Source organism: Pteropus medius, unplaced genomic scaffold, assembly GCF_902729225.1.
Source record: "Pteropus medius unplaced genomic scaffold, Ma_sr-lr_union100, whole genome shotgun sequence".
NCBI lineage: Eukaryota > Metazoa > Chordata > Mammalia > Chiroptera > Pteropodidae > Pteropus > Pteropus medius.
The window spans coordinates 9986683-10007423 of NW_024340699.1; the positions used below are offsets into that span (position 1 = coordinate 9986683).

The 20741-nt window shown below is 42.8% G+C and overlaps 1 protein-coding gene across 8 annotated transcripts in view; it reads left to right on the plus strand.

Annotated features, from left to right (window-relative positions):
* Positions 1-20741, plus strand: part of RANBP17 (RAN binding protein 17) — a 249100-nt gene that overhangs the window by 190262 nt on the left and 38097 nt on the right. For 6 of the 8 annotated variants that reach the window (XM_039877752.1, XM_039877743.1, XM_039877708.1 and 3 more), the window contains 3 exons: positions 6226-6345; positions 8568-8650; positions 20272-20486. In XM_039877752.1, coding sequence (XP_039733686.1) covers positions 6226-6345; positions 8568-8650; positions 20272-20486 — 418 coding nt within the window. The remainder of the gene's footprint in view (positions 1-6225; positions 6346-8567; positions 8651-20271; positions 20487-20741) is intronic. The other 2 variants (XM_039877717.1, XM_039877735.1) reach the window with 1 other exon arrangement.

A 20741-nucleotide genomic window follows, 5' to 3' on the forward strand; every position in this document is an offset into this window, starting at 1 on the left:
TCTTTAAGGCAATCTTCAACTACCGAAGGCGCAGTTACGGCCAAAAACGTAACTAGTGGGGGTTCTGGGCATGTTTTGGGGGGAAGTACACATTTTTAAAAATTTTAACGTTAATTCGAATACTGACTTACATTTTACTATGAAAACCTACTTCATCAGATTTATGCGCCCACAGAAAGGTTAGAGACAATGTCATGGAGAATCACGTACATCCTTATATCAGGATACTAGATACATGTGCAGAGATTGTAGATTTTAACATGGAAAGTCATACAGTTCTTTAAGCTGTGATTGAGAAACTGGAATTACATATGACCCTTTTATTTCTCTAAACATAAATAGAAGCTCACAAAGTAAAAGTTTTATTTATTTGAGAAATCGTAACATCCTAGTTTTTGCACTTTACATGGTGACCTTGAAAGCAAGCCACAACTCTAGAATGTCGCAGTTAATGTTTCATGTTTTCCTCATCAACAATCTCAACTAAGAGTCAAGGTCAGAACCTTCTCCCTCGGTGTCAAAGAATAGAAATATCTTCCATACGTGGTACTGCCAAAAATTTATAGAACACACTATAATTTAAGTTTTTAATTAAGGCTGTTTTTCCATTTCCTGACTTAGCTCTTTCTTTTTGGCACCTAGCTAAAGTGAAACTTTTGTCCAGCAGGTGGCAGAAAATAGCAAACAGAAAACCTTGGGATTTGATGTTTTGTTTTGAACTAGAAACCATTGTCTCCTTTTGACCATAGATGCCGATGTTATTAGGGTCAGGGATGGGGGCCGAAGTGTCAGCTATGCAGGAAGCTGTGCTAGATTGCCAGACGGGTGGCTCGGTACGGGCCTTGCTTATAATAATTGAGTTTCAATAGCAAATCAGCTTCCTTGGGAAAAGGCCAAAGGCTTTTCATAATTGTATTGACAACAAAATGAATATGATAAATGGTGTTCATTCAGTTGAGACAAGATTTATAGTTTTCCTTTGGGCCAGGGATGAAGAGCAAATATTTATAATAATAGTAAGATTTGTTTAAAAGTTACATTATTTGATAATTCAAAAAGCTTTATTAAAATATTTTGAAATACTTTAAGCAGTTTCAGGTGATAAAGTACAGGTTCTTTGCAAAGTATTCCAGTAATGTAAGAATGAATAAGTATATGATTAAAAAAAACATGCATATGAAAGTCATTTATTCTTCCTGAAATATTGATATGTCAAACCGTCAACGGTGATTCCTACATTACGGCTGGGGAAAGTTTATTTGCCTTTTATCCACGTAAATGTGTGTTCTTTAATTTGTTATACAGTCCTTAGCATGCAGAAGAAACATTCTGTAAGAGCACATGTCATCTTAAAGTCAAAACGCATTTTATTTATGGTGATTATTTGATAAAATGCTATTTTAGTGGTTAGCTATTTAATTCAAAAACATTTCTATAAATACTGACTGCATTAACTGCTACACGAACTTCATTGCTCATCACTCTGTCCCTCCAAAACTAAATTGCCTGAAACAACACAGCAACCATGTTGATAAATTGTTTCACTACCAGAGAATTGAAGACTCCCTGATATACTTCTTTGCTCCTATAGTGAGAATGCAACAGTATGAAAGCACCTTACCTCTCAGTGTATGAAGTCACCTTGTTTAAACTTTTCCCAGATTATACTTAGACTGAAGTATCAAAAAATCCAGAGGGAAATTGAAAAAAAAAAAAAATTAAGGAATGTGTACGAAGCTATTTCTTCATAGTCAGTCTTTTAATGATCGTAGTCTGATCTTTGAGTTCACTGTTTTTCAATCAGGCCATCAGTTCTGTTTGTTAATATGCATAAAAAATTGTACAAAGACAAGCCAAGACCCTGATAGGCCAATACTACCTATCTCTCAGGTCTGCCGTAAGGAGCGAACTGACATATATATAAAGAGCCTCGTACAGTGTCTGGCACAAAGTAAATTCTCTGCCGCTGTCACTGTAGTTCCTTTCCCTAAAATATGGAATGAGACAAAGGGGTCCTGTTTGCTCGCTTACTCAGCACCTTTCGCAGGGACCGTGTTAGGTTTCATGAGGGGCGTAGATTACTTTGAATCAGATCCTACCCCAAAATAAGCTTATAGTTTGGTAGAGTCACGTCGATACCTACATTAATGACTATAATAAAATATAGAAGGTGGTAAGTGCCATAACAAAGATACAGATGGAGAGATGGCGTTAGCTGGGGAGTCAGGAACGGCTCTATAAAGGTGAAGATATTTCTTCGGCTCTTATCAAATAAGTGGGATTGGACTATTGGAACTACAAAGTAAGGGCCTTTCAGTTGGCCTCGGCACAGGTTTAGAGAGGGGAGTAGAGGAGATGTTTTTTATAGATACCATTTATTTCATGATTGGAAATGCAGATTGTCTGAAACCCTTGAATATCAGGCTAAGAAATTTAGAGCCTTTTTCCATAGGTAGTATAAAGCAATTGATTGTTTTAATTGACTAACAAAATCAGAATTGCATTTCAAGAAGAAAGTAATCATCGGTATGCTGGACAAACAGAAATAGGGAAGAAAGTATACTTGAAAAATAACTGTTCGGCAAGCATTTTTTGAGTGCTCAGTGCCAGGCACGAGAAATCAATAAAAGGATCGCTTTTTGTAAGAACAAGTAGAACACATTGCTCTTTAGAAGCTCACAAGCGGATGTAACAAATAACTAATCAACAATCAGTGTGTTTTAACAAAGATGTATGCAAAGGACCGTGTGAACATATGAGAGAAAGAGAGCGGTGTTTTGGGCAAAAAGAAAAGGCTTCCCAGGGAAGTGAAAGTTGAACTAGGTGTTAAAAGATGGACAGACAGGGATTTGCAAGACAGAAAGGAGAGGCTTCCAGCAGCATTTGCCTACACTCATGAAGGTACCGAGATTTCACATTCACGGAAAGCTTTAAAATAAGCTCCGAGCTGGCAGGCTATTTCTGTTCTGGACCCACATCCTCACACCCTTATCTCCTCGCAGTGTTAACAAAAACTCTCATTGCCTTCTATCTTATGATGCTTTCTCTACTGTGAAATCCCAGAAGGAAAGAATGATGTTTTTACTTATTTCTCGTTCAAGGGAGGGGAGGGGTCCGGCTCATAGTAAGTACTGTTAACTACTGGATGGGTGGATGACGGATGGGTGGATGGGTACATGGGTAGGTGGCTGGCTGGCTGTTGTCAAGAAGCAAACTTCATGCTTTTCATTTTTTTCATATTTGACATCTCATAAGGTAATATCGTATCCTAATGCTTTTGATTTTTCATTTATTTGGTGTGGGCCTTAGGAATTCATTGAGGAGACCTAGGTGAAAGCAGTTCTATCTGTGCCCCTCCTACCTAAGGGCGCCCAGTGTCTTCTTCCTGCCCGTATGTAAGTAACCCTCGCAAGCCAGTGGAAAATTAAACTCCTAACGCGGGTTCTGAGGCTCAGCCTGTAATCTGAACCTGGCACTCTCACTCCGAAGCCCTCTTAACCTCCCTGCTTGGTAGACCTCTTCTCTGCTTTCCAATATCACTCATTTCCTCGGTGGCAGTCACCTCTGTCAGAAGCATATTAGAACTGGCACCACTGTCATTCCACACAGGAAAGGGGGCATCCCCTCAATATCCCCCGGCCTCATCCCACGGTGAACGCAGCGTGCCCTGAAAACTGCGATGGTCCCAGGGCCTTCGGAACGCCTTGGGAAAGGGCTTCGTGTGCTCCCGATAGTCCTAGATTCTGAGATTTGGGTCTTTTCAGTTTTCTGATGAGCCTTCCAGGTGCTTTCCCACTAATGATCATCGAGTTTGTGCTCGTGAAATCTCTTAGTGGAGTAGTTTCTTACCTGTGCCCTCTGCCACTGCTTCGGAATTTTGCTACTCGGAGCATCCCTATCATGCGTCCACCCCGACGCAAGCATGAATTCCCCAGGAATAAAAGCCATGTCTTAGTTACCTCTGGACCCTTGGCCCCTAGCATAGTGCTTAGCACGTAGTATCTACCATCTATCAAAAATAACCGATTTTCTAGTCCGTAGGAAAATAAACAGTAAATTCTCTGACAACAGCCAAAATAGAGTTAATCATCAAGTTCGCTGATTTTATTTGTTTCGTTTTCATTCAGCTGAAACCTCACACATGTAACCTCCTCGTATCTCACGTCTCTGCTTTATTTCCTTTGTAGTACCTTCTAACATATTGTGTATCTATCTTGTTTATTTTCTGTCTTTTCTTATTAGAATATAAAGTCTATGAGGGCATGGATTTTTTGTTTGGTTCACTGGTATCTCCAGAGGGTCTAAAACAGTGACTAGACAGTTAAAGAATAGGCCTTCAATAAATACTTGTTAAGTAAATTGTTTTAATATTAACAAATGCAGCCTACCATGGTATGTCTCAAGAGAGAAAAGTATTGCTTTGTGTTCTTTTAAGGAGCATGTCACTCTTAAGGTATTAGAGGGCTTATTTTCGTGGAATGTAATGTGAATTATTTCCCGAAGCTCGAACGTGAAATGCACCATTTAAAAGAATTAAACAGGTAGCTTCACTCAGATAACGCTCCTCCTCATTTTCAGGCTAGCAAGTTTACAGCAACGAATGTTTATCTAAATCCACTCTGTGCCCGGTGTGTGCATACAGTAAGTGCCTAGGTCCTGCCCTCAAATGGCGTATAATATAACAGAAGAGATAAAGTGCCAAGATAGCACTAGCACAGCGTACACCTCCACGTGCAGGAGACACGCCCAACCTGTCTCAGGCATGGGAGGGGATGTCAGGGAAACTTCTCGGAATAACCAACATCTGCACTGAAATCTGAGGGACAAACAGGAATTAATAGGGCATAGTAGGGAAGCACAGGCGTTTGCCCTTCAGAAATGCACTATGCCATGGAGCAGACGGATAACCGAGCAACCAGCCCTAATACTGTCTGTTATGGTCAGAGGGCTCTTTGAATGTAGGTGAAGAAGAGATTGACGGCTTTTGACAAAATAGGGAAAGTCTCACGGTGCTGGGAGTCGGGGAGCTCGCACATACAGGGATGGAGACGAGACGGCATCGGGGGCTTTGTGGGGAATTAAGAAGGGCTGAACCATAGGCAGGGCGGGCGAACCAACAGATGCGGCTGGAGGTAGGCAGGGGCCGGACCTTAAAGGGCCTGGTAGGCCGTGCTAAGGAATTTGAAATTTATTCTAAGAGCAGGGAAGAAAATTGTGATCTTTTCCACCACGAGAGTTCAACCGACCCGTATCACACAGAAAAGAAACGCCCTTAAATGATTCAGTTCAGCACTTTTCATCTGAAGCAAAAAGACAAGTACGTTGGAAAACGTCGGAAACAGAGAGGCTTAGAGATTAGGAAAACGAGAAGGAAATGAAGGTGATGGCAGCGTAAGAGTCGTGTTCTGGTTTGTTTTGCTGTAGTTTCAGGCCTCTGTTTTGTATTTGTGGGTCTATTTGGCAGGGAGGAGACCAGTTACTAACGGGTCAAAGAGCTAGTCGAACTGAGTCAGTTTTCCAGGTTCCGATGGCCTCGGCCACTGGCTTCTCAGAGGCATACGCTCCTTAGTACTGATGAGCACGTTTGAGAAGTCTTCCTTGGATGTATGTAGCTGGGAATACCTCTTAGTGACACCGACTCTGAATAGATTAAAAAATTACCCAGTTTTTCTTCACGCTAATGTGCCCCGTGTCCCCACAGTGGGACCAAGCAGAGCAAATCAACAACTTAAAAAAAAAAAAAAAGAATGTAGGTAATTTCTAAGCTGGGAAATAGATACATGGGGTTTATTATTACTGTTTCCTTCTACTTTTATGTATTTTTAAAATTTCATAATGAGCAACATTATTCCTTACATAGTTTGATACCCAAGAAACTCTGATAATAATTCAAATGTTTTTATCCTCATTAACTAAATTTATTTTCCTTTTCTACAATATTAAGCATAATTATTTAAATGTGTTACTTATATGATACTTCAACAGTGTATCTTTTATTTATGGAGCATGCCTAGAATAAAGCAACATAATATATGGGCTTTGTTACAAATAAGAGCAACTCATTTGCCTTCCCAAAAAGGTAGAGCTGTTCAGGTTAGGGAGAGCAGTTTCTAAGTTCGCCATTATCTACGAAACACGGAACAAATGTGGATTCCTTTTTTTTTCTTTTTAAGTGGCCCTCATCCTCAGGAAACTATTTCTTTTGACCCTTAAATTCTTTAACAGGATTTATGAAAGGTACCCAGCATATCTCCCCATTCTTCAGAGGGCCGTTGAGCGGTGGCATGGAGAGCCAGCATGCACAACTCCCATCTTAAAACTTATGGCAGAATTAATGCAAAACAGGTAAGAGCTGTGGCGGCAGAGTGAGCAAACAATCTAGGTGGCAGCAGTCTCCAGAGATCCGAATTTGCTGGCCTCGTGTGTGTATATTCAAGGCTTAGCGAGAACCCAGGAATAAAACACGATGATCAGTGAAAGCAATACAATGAGAAATGTCGGCCGAGTTCTTTACAAAGAAGGACTATAGTATACTTAGGTATATGTGAGGATTATGGGAACTATAAAAAAATGGAAGACTACAGCCACCATTATTTAAAATAATCAGAGGCACAAAATGGAGGAAAGGCAGCTATTTTAACTTTTCCTGCTTAACTGCAATTCTGTAGAGTTTTAAAGCAAAAAAAGAAGTTTAGAGGTCTCTGAGTTGAGACATTTTATTTTATGGAAAAGGGAACTGAGTCACGGAGCTATTCGGGACAGAGTTGGTCTCAGGAGCCCTGGGGATTGTCCTTGCTTTGGCTTCTGAGTTCTCCTTCTTCTATGCCAAGACACGTGTATGTGGATGGTTTGTGCACTCACACTTGTCATTTAAGTAGCAACTACAGCACCTCTCAGAAATTGCCTAGTTGACCTTATAATCTGCATAGACCAGCGGCGATTCAAAGACTCTGCATACAAGTATTAACGAAGATATAACTAAAAGAGAAAAACTGCAATAAGCTCATTGGTTTACCTCTTTAAAATATGTCATTGCGAACGTGGCTTTGTGCCAAATTACCTGTCACTTAGACATCCTGTTTCATCAATTCCTCTTGGTAAACCGCATGCTGGAAGGGAGATATCCAGACAGAGAAGGAATATGGATTGCAGCTCTAATTTTATCTCTGGGGCCGAGTTTTTCACAGCAATAATTTAAAATTTTTGGAAAAAGACCTGGAGAATAAATGTGAGTATTATTCTTTTGAAAGCTGTTAGGTTTTTTAAAAACCATTCTCATAGGTGACATAAATACTAAAGGAAAGGTGACATCAGAAATTTCATCTTAGAAATGTAGTTTTTATTCAATTATAATTTTTTCAACCAGGTAATCGATATTATATAATATTGCTACAATGTTCAATACTAAAGGAAAAACATCATTCCATCGTATGTCATATTTTCTATGTGCCATAGGTAGATAATTTATATCTAGCACAGTTATCCTAATGACAACCTAGTGAAAATCAGTAATCGCAGAAAATGTTATCTTGTCATATTTCTCTAGAATCTAATATTTCTCTAGAATTACGAATATACATTTCTTTTTTTAATCAAGAATTGTATACCAAAAATCAAATATTCACCATATTTCTAACAAGTTACAATTGCACTTAATTCTAATGCAGTTTGAAAAACCATGGAGAAGCAAAAATTTTCTGTTCCTGGAAAACAAGACTTCAGCAAATGTCTTTGCTCTTTGATATTTCTTTGACCTGGTTTCATATTTTTTTTGCTAATCCTTTTAGAACTGTATCATTATTTCTTGAAAGCACAGCGGCAAGGCGTATTAGAGCCAGTTGAAGGCAAAGCGATGTTAAAAAAGCAGATATTATATCAGTTTGGCATGTCGGTCCTTTGCTCTGCTCATACTGTTCCCCCGCCTGTCAGGAACCAGGGCAGTAGAAGTAGAACTTCTGGGATTTGTTTCTCTTTACTTGAGCCGTGTGCAATAGAGACTATATAGTCTGTATGTAATATCATGTTTGAAATCTGCCTGAAGTATCAGGTGATTCATTATGCATATATGCAGTATTAAAGGTTACCTAGACTTCTCATCTGTCACTTCAGAATTTGTTTTTAAAGTGTGTGTCGGTCGCTGCGGGAGCCCTCAGAGGTAAACCTCTATCAGAGTAGCTATATAAACTTACGTGTGCACATCCGGGTTTTTTGTATTCTTGTCAGCCACGTCACGTGAAAGGAGAAGGCCAAGAGGCCTGTGATACGGACGTCAGGACATTCTTCTGACGCGTAAAAAGCGAAATCATGGAATCGGCAAATGAATGAAAATAACTTTTCTTAATCGTCCTAGTATGCGTGATGAGAAAATTAGCATACATATTTTATCGACATTTATTTAATGGAATGACACTTCTTAAAAGTGATAATTGTACTGCTGCTACTTCTAATAAATGAAAATGCCAAGCATTTAAACCTACTTCTAATAAATGAAAATGCCAAGCATTTAAACCTATATTTGGTTTCTTTATCTACACGTATAGTCTAATTTTTTTTGCTATATTTCTTAGATCCCAGCGTTTGAATTTTGATGTATCATCTCCTAATGGAATTCTTCTCTTCAGAGAAGCTAGTAAAATGATTTGCACTTACGGTGAGTATCTTTTTCCATATTTGTCTCTGCAATATAACTTTATCTCTTTGGAAGAAAGAAAGATGTTAGTTATTTTGTTATTTTGAACTTCATATCTATATGCATTTGCGACGTGGGTAACAGGAGCGCAAAAAGCCAGGTAGCTATCATGTTGGCATCAGAGAAGTAAGCAGTGTGCCTTTCACTACAAATCATTCCTGACCAACCTGATGAATTTCTTTTGGATAAAATTGCAGTATAAGTATGCAAAGGGAATACGCTAGGAAGAATATTGAAAAGTTATGGCGTATTCAAAATTGCTAAAAGTTACATCAGGGAGTTTGCTATCTTGGGCTAAGGAATGCTGAGACCAGTATGTCACCAGTACTGAATTTTGGAAAAAATATCCTGGTAAAGAGCAGTAACTACTGTAATATAGGGACTTTGGGGCATTACACCCCTGGAATCGAGGTTCAACAGTAGAAACCGTCCTATTCAATTATAGTCAAAAAGTGTGGTTAGTGGTTCGAATCGGGCCTTAGAACTACCATAAACCCTAATACGTAACAGTTCCGACAGCTTCTTCAGAGAAATTCTCATCTCTGCGACCATCCTGTGGCCAGGCAGCGGGGACAGGATGGCTCGGTGTCCTCGTTCCTCCACTCTGCCACGCACGGGACACCGACCGCGCCCGGGCCCTGTGCGTGTGCGTCTCCTCGAGAGATGCCGCCTCGTGTCCCCTTCTTTTTCGCCTGTCTGCTCTTACTTTCCCAAATCAGTAGTCAACTCCAGACATACTCGGTCCCAAAAATTGCCTGTGATTCTCATATTTCTTTTTGAGTGCCTATAAACAGATTTTACAAAATTCCGTAAAGCTCCTTTATTTTGCGCGCGCGCGTGTGTGTACGTGAAAAGGATATTACTTTTTTAAAAAGTAAAAGCCTATTTTTTTAAAAAAAAAAGCAGGAAAGCAGCTTTAAATTGTTTGTACTTCAATTCAGAACACATTCTGGGGCTCTGATCTGTATGCATTGTAGGTAGGCCTCGGTCAAAAATGCTTAGTTTCAATCGTACATTTGATTTTTAGAGTTTGAGATTGTAACAGAAACTACAGAAATCGCCTAAGTAAAGACGGTAAACTTGCCCTCTCTTATTTTCATCTGTACCAGCAACTACTTTGCCACAACTTTTGCATCTTTTGAAAATGGACACATTAGAATCATGTAAAGTAGATATGTTTTACCTCCTAAAGGTAAAAATGGACCCTTTTAAAATATTCTCAGTACAGTTCGCCATATTTCCGGTGTATACTAATTCTTTTAGTGTCTTATTCTACAAAGATATATGTCTGAACCTTTTTCTAAAAGCGTGGTACCTTAGAAAAAGCATACTTCGTTCGGGGAGACGAAAAGACCTGAGTACCAATCCTAGTACCAACTCTTATAAATTCCACAATCTTCAGCGAAGACACTACACCTCTTCCTCCTTAGTTGTGTCTCATAAGTAAAATTAAGAATACGGCTGTCCCTCAGTGTCTGCGGAAGATTGGTTCCAAACCCCCCACGGATACCACAGTCCCCGGATGCTCAAGTCCCCTGTGTAAGATGGCGTAGGATTCGCGTGGAACCTGTGCTCGCCTACGCTACAGCACGTAGGCTTCGTTCGCGTGGATGCAGCATGGTGCTCGGCACGTGACAAATTCAGGTTTTGCTCTTTGGAACTTTCTGGAATTTTTTTGTAGATCCACGATTGGTCGAATCCACAAGTGCAAAACCCATGGATGTGGAGGACCAACTATAGCGACTAGCAGTACCTACTGACCTCCCTCCCTGTCTGGTGAGGATTAGAGGTGGTTGGCTGAGCCGGTCTGGGTGAAGCACTTGGCACCGGCCGGGACGGGGCAGCGGTACTCGGCGAACATGCCTCTCCTTGGTCCAGAGCTGTCCCCTGGCCCTCAGAGCCAGCTTTCCTAGGACAAGGCTTCACTGACCACGCCACGTTTTTGCTCAGGGATGCCTCCTACTTGAACCACGCTGCTCTGCTGCCTTCCGCCTGTAACAAATGCTGAGTTCCCATTTCCTCGCTTTTTAAAAGGACATACTATTCTACTACTTTCCATTACGAAACAATGCACGTGTAAGAATGTCTTCGTAGTCAGTAGAGCTTTAACTCTCCGAATCTTAGATTCCTATTACCAGTCCTAACTGCATCTTTCGTTCCCCTCTTTCTGGATCCAGTTTCCTTCACTAAGTGTAATTTTTCCTTCGGGGCTCGTTCATTGCTGCAGTGGGGCCGATAAGAGCAGTGGTTTCTTCCTCTTACAGTGTTACTGGGTCTCTCTCTAGCGCAGAATGTGTGTACGGCAGGTGGCACCAGAAGGAGTCTGAGAACAATGCCAAATCCATGGGCTTCAGAAGTTCCCTGACTTCTGTCAGGTTGTCTGACGTAGACAGAGGTATCGCAGCAAAAGGTGAGGAAGATGGCTGTGTAAGGGTTACGTAGGAGGAGGAACAAGAGGAGAGAGACGGAGGAAGAGAGGAAGGGAAGGGGAAGAGAAAAAAACCTTCAACGCAGGTGGTTATGAGGATTCCATTAAAATATGCATGAAAAGCCCTCAGACCAAAGACACTGAAGCTCGTGGAGGTTAAGAGATTTGCCGGACACTGCATAGCTACACGTGGATGAAGTGGAACTTCATTGACAGCCCGCGTGACTCCACACACTGGTCTCCATATTCCTCACTGCCGCCCGGGAGTGCCGAAGGAAGATCGTGCCCTGGATGTGTATGACGAAGCACCGTTCTTTTTTTACGTGTGGTGATCGCTATCCTAAAACTGAAAGGAAGTCAAAGGTTCAATGGAAAAATGTCCTTCAACTTTGTCACCAGTGACTTTGACACATGCACTTTACATAGAATGATAGAAAAACGTTTCTCAGCCTTCGCTGATGCCCGCACTGGCCCCCCATTAGCCAAGCCAGTGTCGTCTGTCTCTCCCTTCCGTAGCACTGTAATCCCCCACACTGTCACCTCTGGAGATTCTAGTAGCTCACTGGAGGTCGATCGCGGGGTGCCATCCAGGAGTCTGGAAGGTGAGGGAGACAGTGACTGGGAGGGTACAGGAGAGCCAGCCTATTTTCTTTGGTAAGCCGCGGTGAAGGAGGAGGAAGCCCGTGGAGGAAAGAGGCCGGAACGTTCTGCGATCCCGTCTGTCCCCGTCCTCCCTGGGTGTCTTCCTGGGTGTCCTCACCTCTCCTGGACAGCATTTGGGTAGTCGGTGATGGGGCGGTGTCGGGGGGAAGCGCTCATTGCCAGATGCACCTGGTTGGTTATGTATTTGTGGCATACCTCCACCTCCCTGTTCAGTGAGACTGGCAGAAAAAATAATACTTTTGATATGCTGTTTTATTTATCTACATTCTGTCATGATATACTTTGATGTAAGTTTTTAATTTTGCTTCAGCTCTCAGCTGCTCTGGCCGTTACAGCTTCGGGTCAGCAGCGAGGTTAGCCACAGTAGCACAAAACAATTTCCTGTTTGTACAGCCCAGGTAACATTTGGATGAGGATTAAATTTTACCACATTTTCTACTAGCCCAAGCCTATTATTTCTAATGAGTTTTAAATTGCTTCAAGAACATGTATTTCAAAACTTAGTGCTATGATCCGTTCAGCCTGAGCAACTTAATAAAAGAAATTCCTTTCTTAAATTTTTGGTTAAAATGTTGCATGCGGTGTAATAAATGTTATTACTTTGGAAACCTACTTCTCAGTTTTAAGAACTGGATGTTTTTTATGCTCAGTTTCCATTTGTCTAATCTCTTCTTCCCTTTGCCTCTGGGTAGTGGTATCTTTAGTGACATCTGTTGGTTAAGGAGGGCACAGAAGGGAGAGATAGGGCTGCTTTTCATAAGACTGGCCAAAATGGAACTGATTTTATTCCTGCCTAGGCACCCGATTTAAGAAAGCTCAGTGCATTAAAATCTGAACTTTAAAAATGAATAGAACAAGCTGTGATTAATCGCGATACATAAGAATTTACATCAGGGTTCTTTAAAGCAAGATGGGCTCCAGGTGCATTTAAGGTATGACTTAATAATATGCACGAACCGAATTTGGGAAGTAAAGTGCAAGCCACTGTTATTTACTGTGACCTAGATTACAGACCAGAGGTTTTCACACCGGGTTCTACAGAGCGCTAGAGATCTGTACGAGTGCCACAGAGGCCCTGCGGGGGTGGGGGGGGTGGGCGGTGGGACCCTACTGCCACTCGGACCAGGACCACCCAGCTATGTAGTTGCACTAGATTTGTTTGTAAAAGGGGTCACCTGTTTAAAAAAGAATTTTTTATATAAAAGTGCTTGAAAACTACTGGCATGTATTATTAGAAGTGTTGTAGGAATGAAGAATTATAATTGTACACTTACGCTTTAATAATTACAAAAAGATAGCAGAAGAATGCGTCGGTCTTGAAATAACTAGAGACTAAAAATGCCACCAGTGAATAACAGTTCTGGAAAATAGATTATCTAGGAACCATAGATATGGCCTTAGATCTTATCAAAACCTTGGCTGGGGACATAGAACGACAAAGTAGTGTGGTAAAGCTCACCAAAGTCTTGTGAAGGCAGCGAAAGGGTGGACGCCTGGAGGATCCCAGCACCAGGACCCGGTACTTTACAGAAGCACGGCCTTCAGGGATACATAGCACAGCGAGTCCAGGGAGCGCTGGTCTTAGAGAGTCCCCTTTGCCACCGCACACATTGGACTCGGCCTATTCTGCAGGCAGGCAAAAAACTGTTAAATGAGCTATTTAATAAGTGAGGGTGATCTCTCAGAGTTCGGGGGATTCTTTCATCTATGCAGCTAACGTTTATTGAGCATTTACTATGTGTCTGATGGTGCGAGAGTTACAAGAGCTAGGAAGAGAAGTAAGACACACAAAAAGGATCTTACTGATTCTTCCTTTAAGAAGCTTGAGTCCAGCGGAGGATTCAGACAAGTAAATGAAAGATTCTGATGCGTTTTCCTCACCTTTATGCTTCAGAAGCGTACAGAGTGCCATAGGAGCCGAGAAGAGGTATCCCACTCAAACTTAGGGCTCAGAGAAGGCAGACAATATTTTTTAAATGAATAAGAATAGGGCCCAGAAGCTTAAGAAGGGCATTGCAAGCAGACAGTAACTTACAAAATCATGTCAATATAAAACGTTGGTAAAGATTCCAGAGGCAAAGGGAGGAAAAGATTAGACAAGTGGAAATCGAGCACGATCTGTTAGTAAACTGTAGGGATTTCAAAACTGTGGTAGAAGGTAAAAATCCTTCATTATCTCGTTGCTCAAAGATAACTGTTATTACCGGTTTAGTGTGTGCTCTTCCATACTATTATGTGTACATGCGCATACATTTTTTTCAAAAATGGTAACATATAATAATACACTTGGTAATCTGTAATTTGCTGTTTTTTACCTCTGTCGTGGCCATTGTTCCATGTTAATATACATGAATCTACCATATCTTTTTGAATAGCTGCAAAGTATTCCATTCGATGGTCCTGTTATACTTTATTTAGTTATTTGCCTTTTGATAAACGTGATCTTTCACCATCATGTGCTGTGGCTCAGTAAGCAGCTTTGTACATTCATTCACCTTTGAGCTCCATTCATTTGACAGCAAAATGGATGTTGAGAGCAGCAGCCACTGCTCCAGACTCAGGATACGTCAGTGAGCAAAACAGAAAAAGAAATTATTTAGTTGGTTAGGAGATAATAAGTGGTATAAAAAAAATTTTTATTAAAAAGTCAAGATAAAGGACACTAGAATTCTGTACCAGGGGCTAGGAGACATGTCGCCGTATTGGGCGAAGTAACCAAATGGGCCTCACTGAGACGGTGATGCTTGAACAGAACTGAGGGAGCGAGTCCTGCCGGGGTGTCTTGGGGAGGAGGGACCCCGACCGGGCGCATCTGGCATGTCTGAAGAATAGCAGGGAGGTCCGTGGCTGGAGCCACGCACGCAATGGGGAGACTCATAACGAGAGCAGTGGCATCAATGCCATGTCCCATAGACGTTATCAGGACTTTGACTCCAGGTGAAATAGAAGGACTTCAGAATGTTTCGAGCCGAGGAATGACACGGTTTGATATTGGCTTTGACCCAGGTGAGAGCCTTGGTCAAAGGGGTTAGTGAGAAGTTGGATTCTGGATATATTTTGAAGGTAAAGCAAATCGAATCTCTCGATGGATTTTATATGGCATGAGAAAAATAACATAGTGAATTTGGGCATAAACAGCTGGAAGGATGAAGTTACCATTATCGGGGATGGGGAAGGGGGAGATGGCTGTGAGGGGGATCAGAAGTTCCATTTCGGTCACGTCAAGCTTGAGGTTGTTGAATGTGGAGTCTAAGGTTTGGAAGAACGGTCTGCTGTCGAGAAATAAGTATGAGAGTCATTGACTCTTACATGGTACTTGAAGCTGTGAAACTAGATGAGATCACCAATCGCTGGGGTGGGGATATAATGGGAATAGAGAAGACCGAGGTTTGATTCCTGGGGTACTCCAGTATTCAGAAAAAAGAGAAGAGGAGAAGCCGAGAAAGCAAAGTGAGAAGGAGCAAACACAGAAGTAAGAGAAAATCAGAAGAGTGTGTGTCTTGGAAGATCAGGCACAAGAAGTCGTCAGCTGTGTCAAGACCCGTCGATCGATGAAGACGGAGTTGCATTTAGTGACAGTGAGATCATCGGGAACCTGGAGAAGAGCACTTTGGAGTGGGCACAGAAGAGAATCGGAGAAGAAATGATGACAATGAATATAGCCAAGTTTTCGGAGGAGCTTAGTTATCAAGGGGAATAACATCTAGCAGGAAAGTAGGCCAAGAGCAGGTTTTGTATTTTTTTAATAGAGAGATAAATAGCATGATTTGTATTCCAACGAGACGATCTAATAGCAAAAATAAAGAAAGAAAATCAAAATGATTGATAGAGCAAGGGGGACGTTCTCAGTGCTTTGTCCGCAAGTGCTCCGGGAAATGTCATTCGTACTATTAGTTTCCAGATACTACTATAGTATATTATTTCTTAAACACCCCCGCTTTTTTTTCTAAGCATTCTTTTCAGGGCACAGAGAGCCACACTGTGACCCCCCTGCAGCCATTTCTCTATTGAAGGAACGCAGCAAAAGCCATCACAGATAAAGCATTGGCTTTACTTCGCATTAGAAGGAAGTGACATTCCACACCACCCGCACCCAGCTCCTCCTCCTCTTTTCCAGGCCTTAGCCCCCCTTGTGTGGATTTACTGGCTATTAGACTGGAGAAGGAACTGAACTGAACGCCCAGGACCACGTATTGTGTGGGTGACTTTTACCGAGCGCTGGGCCAGTTACCACGATAAGCACTTTGCAGATGCCCTGTGAGTTACAGCTCCTGTTATTTTACAGATGAGGAAACTGACTTACCGAGGATGATAATCTGCTCAGACACCTGGGTAATGAGGAAAGATGTAGGAGTCGAAGCCCGCTGGGTTTGTAACCGCGTGTTCACGCGCAGTGTTCACCTTCCCTTAGAATATCGCCATGTTCTGCAGCTCCCGGCTGAGGCCCGGGCAGGAGGCGCTTCTCTCTGAGGCGGGGAGCCTCGTCTGAAGGGGAGGGCATTGTGGCGTCAGCCACTCTGGGAAGAGGTAGTCTCAGATGGAAAAAAACATTTTTAAAAAATCAGATCTGAAAGTAGAGCTCAGATAAACAGAGAAGGAGATTTTGCATCTTTATTTGCATATCCCTCTCTGAATGTGGATGCTGGAAGCAAACTAAAAATAAAAAATAGAAAGGCTTCTCCGAAAGGAACGAGAATAGAGGTTAAGAACGAGGAACCCAAGCAGCCGAGACAAGCTAATCTCAAGGAAAGTGTTTCCAACAAGCCCATTTATCCATATCTATCTACATCCGGAGCCCTCTGCTCATTTCCCAGTCTGTTTCCCTTGTTATCTGGTGCGATCTCGTCGACTGCGGTGGCACCTGCGAGGCTGAGCATGGCTGGTCCTAGACTTGACCTCCATTCCCGCGCGGCCGCCTCCGGCCAGGTTCGCCGGGCGGTCCTCGGCGTGCTTTTCCCGAGCCCCAGGGTGGCCTCGCGGCATCCGTCTGACCCGGTCTGATGTCGAAGATGTAGCAGCACCTCATTTTCCCGCCTCAGTTGTGGCAGGTGTCAGAGGAAAACAGTTATAGATTTCCTTTTAATTCTAAACATTTTTTTCGATTGATTGGGGTGACATTGATTAATAAAATCATACAGGTTTCAAGCGTACAGTTCAGTATCACATCATCTGTATATTGCACTGTATGTTCGCCACCCAGAGTTAAATCTTTTGTCACCATATCTTTGACCCCCTTTACTCTAATCTACTCCCCACTCCTTTCCGTCTGATAACCCCTGAACTGTTTTCTGTGTCTGTGAGTTTTTGTTTGCCTTGTTCCTCTGTTGCTTTCGGTTTTATATCCCGCATATGAGTGAAATCCCATGGTTCTCAGCTTTTTCTGTCTGACTTACTTGGCTTAGCATGCATGATCATCTAAACTTTGAAAGTTTCTTTTATTTCACTAACGAAACTCATTTCTTTTTGTGCTGCTACAATAATACCAAACTGGCAGCTGTCACTGGCTTCGGGGGCTGCCAGCCTGGCGGTGCTCTCCCTCCCAGGCTCCCATCCGTGTAGTACGGACCTCCCTCTTAGGAAGAAGGTTCCGGGGAGGAAGGAGGTGGGCTTTTCAGGCGTGGGGTGGAGCAGGGAAGGCACGGAGGGTTGTCACACACGCAGAGGAACATCGGACCCCAACCTCAGCCCCGTCACCTTGATCTACAGTAATGTAAGTCTAACTGCTAGATTTTAAGCTTTCGAGGGCAGGGTCAATGCTATCAGTAAGTATCGTTGAATAAAGCTGGACTGGAGTGAATAAATGAGGATTTAGCCGAACCTCCTCTTCCACAGTCTTTCGTAGCCATCACGGAAGGTCGCGGAGGGAGGCACTTGAGCACAGGGAAATAGTTTCCTTTTCAGAAGTATTACTCATTCTACTTTTGCAAGGTCACGATGGTGTACTGTTAACTGTTTTAATTTAGGCAGATGTGTCTCAAGCCGTCCGAGACAAGGCATGCATGCTGAACTGCAACTTTAACAGGGAGGTAAACGTGGTTCTAAGTAATTGATCTTTCTTGCCGATAGGTTATCCGGTCCTTTTTTCTCCCCATCACTATTCTTGGACTACTGTTCCATCTTTGGCTGAAGAATATGGGACCTTTACTTCCCCCATAAGGATGCCAGCAGTAAAAGGTCCCAAAAGATGACCCAGTTTTCTCTCTGTGACGCTGGCCTCCCTGACAAACCGAAAATGTGTAAACCACCACCACCATCCCCAGTTGTTCTAGCTCTCTCCGTCACGTGTAAGCAGTACTTTTCTTTCCCGAGAAAGGGAGGGAGGGAGAAGGGTCTTTTTTGGTTTATGTTGAATTAGAGGCAAAGGCAGAAAAGCAGCAGCCAAGCACTGCCCTGCCTGGCAGTGCCCCGCTGCCTCAGCCCTCCGTGCCCGTGTGTTCTGGCTACTGGAATGCACCCCTCTCCTCCCTGGCTCACCTGGGAAGCTGCAGTCGGTCCTTCAGAAGTCACCAGGTCTGAGGTGGCTTTCCCCGCCATCCTCCTGCCCGAGCAGTCAGTGTCTTCCGTTCCGTGACACTTTGACACACCTCTCTGATAGTGTTTATCGCCTTTTATGGAATTATTCCTTTACACATTTATTTCCCCCACCAGACTGAATTCCCTCAGAGCAGAGATCTCATTTCATTCATTCGTTTATCCCAGCAGCTCACACGTAGTAGCTGTTAAGTTAGTGCCACCATATCAAATCGGTATGGAACTCACTATTTATATCTGTAAGGTAAGTTAGGCTGAGATCGTGAGAGAGGGTACAGAATTTGGTACAGAGTAAATTCCAAGACATGCTTCGGCCTTCCAGACAATGGTTTTGTCATTTAGAGGTGTAAATTATAAGCAAAGCTACATGGGCTTCTAAGGATACAGAGAGGAAAACCTGCCTATGGAAATGGTTCAGCGAAGCAGACCACGGGGAGGAAGCCTTCAGGGGGCTGGTGCTGTGTCGTATGCTCTGCCGGAAGGACTGGGCTTTCTTAAGCTCTTCGTGCACGTGTGGTCGCCATGCTAAACATCTCAGTCGGGAGTCAGACAGTGGGAGCCAAGCATTCTGACACTTATGGAATAGGGGATTTATTTTAGGAATTAGACCTCATGCAATTTCAGGCAAAGATGGGGAGATAGAGCCAGTGGGGAGAGTCGGAAGGTCAGGAGTATCACTGACGAGCCCTCCTGACACGATGGCGAGGACGGACGGGTCGGAGCTGGCACGGCCTCGGGAAGCTGCCCACGTCCAGCGGCTGGAGTGGGACCGTGCCGGGGTGTGGGGCAGAGTTCTGGGAGTCGGCGAGAGGCCGTTGCTCCGCGCAGCTGCAGCTCTGTAAGTTCGCCTCCGAGCACTTGGTAGTGAGCTCGGGTCACTGGTCAGCCCGGCTGGTCATTCTGGACACGGAGCAGGACAGAATGAGGCCTGAAACTTCGCGGCCTTTCTCCATCTCACTCTGACTCTTTGATCACAATGACCTTAAGATTTCTTAAGTCATGGCTGCTACTTCCACCTTCCGAATCCCACACAGATCTCTGTTTCGCCCACAACCGTGCCAGCAAATGGGTTCTGGGAAACTTAACTCTTATTTAGGCAAGTCGGCGCAGTACAAAACCACCACAATAGACCTCTAAATTTTGTAAATTGAGTTTAATTCCAATTTTAGAAGCAATACTCACTTGAACAGGAAAAAGCGGAGCTGAGAAACGTGTACAGCCTCATAATGTTTTCTAAAGCGTTCCCAGGCGTTGCCTAGTAACACACCTCACCAGCACGCAGCTCAGAAACAGGAAGTGTTGGTTGTAGATGCTGACTACTGCAGAAAATTTTAAGATGACAATATAAACGTTCCTTTGTCTTTTGATGGTCAGCATCAAAAAGTCATCTCTCTGTCTTCTGAAAACGGATCTAAGGAGAAAAAGGGTTGTACTGTGCCGAGAACTTCTTACGTGTCTTACTTTGTTTAATTCTTATACCAAACCTGTGAGGCTCCTAAAAGTGAAGTAACTCAAGACCAAGTTTATATAAAAAGGTCGAAAATTCAGCCAAGAATTTACAATAATTTATATCTCGGTATTTTTCTCTTGACTTAGTTGGTTATTTACTCCTTTTTTTAACTTCTTCTTGAAGAATGGATAACGTATATTAAAGTGCATAAAGTGAACTAATCCTAATACACTCAATGAACTTTTACGTATCTGTGTATCTATGTATACATCCATATAATATATGAAATATTTTCTAATACCCTTGATTGAATTTCCTCGGGCCCTTTGTATTTCCTAGATAAACTGCGTTATATGTTTATATTTTCATTACATGGACGATGTAATTCTCAGAACAGTGATCGGGGGGAGCGAACCGAGCAGTAGAGTGAACATGTTAAATAGCGTGCCTCATAATGCTTCACATCGTCGATACTTATATCACTTTCTTTCTGCTTTTACCCTAAAACAGGTAATCAGATCCTGTCCCTGGGGACCCTCTCAAAAGATCAGATTTATCCAATGAAACTCAAGGGCATCTCCATCTGCTATTCAGCTCTCAAATCTGCCTTGTGTGGAAATTATGTCAGCTTTGGCGTCTTCAAGTTGTATGGGGACAACCATTTTGACAACGTACTCCAGGCCTTTGTCAAAATGCTGCTGTCGGTGTCCCACAGTGACTTGCTAGTAAGCATTCACGTACCTGGGAGTCTTTGTGTGAAATGTGACATCACCACCACAGGCTCAGAATTGTTAGAACGAAGCCCAGGGAGCGAGAATAGCGTCAGAACATTTGATATTTTAGGACAGCATCTTGACTGAACTTACGGAATTTGAACTATGGTGGCTGTGTCTATGTAATTAAAGGTGCAGTTCTGAAAACTGAGCTACCACCTTCCAACTGGTCATCCACGGAGCTCCAGGTTCTGCATCTGGAGAAAA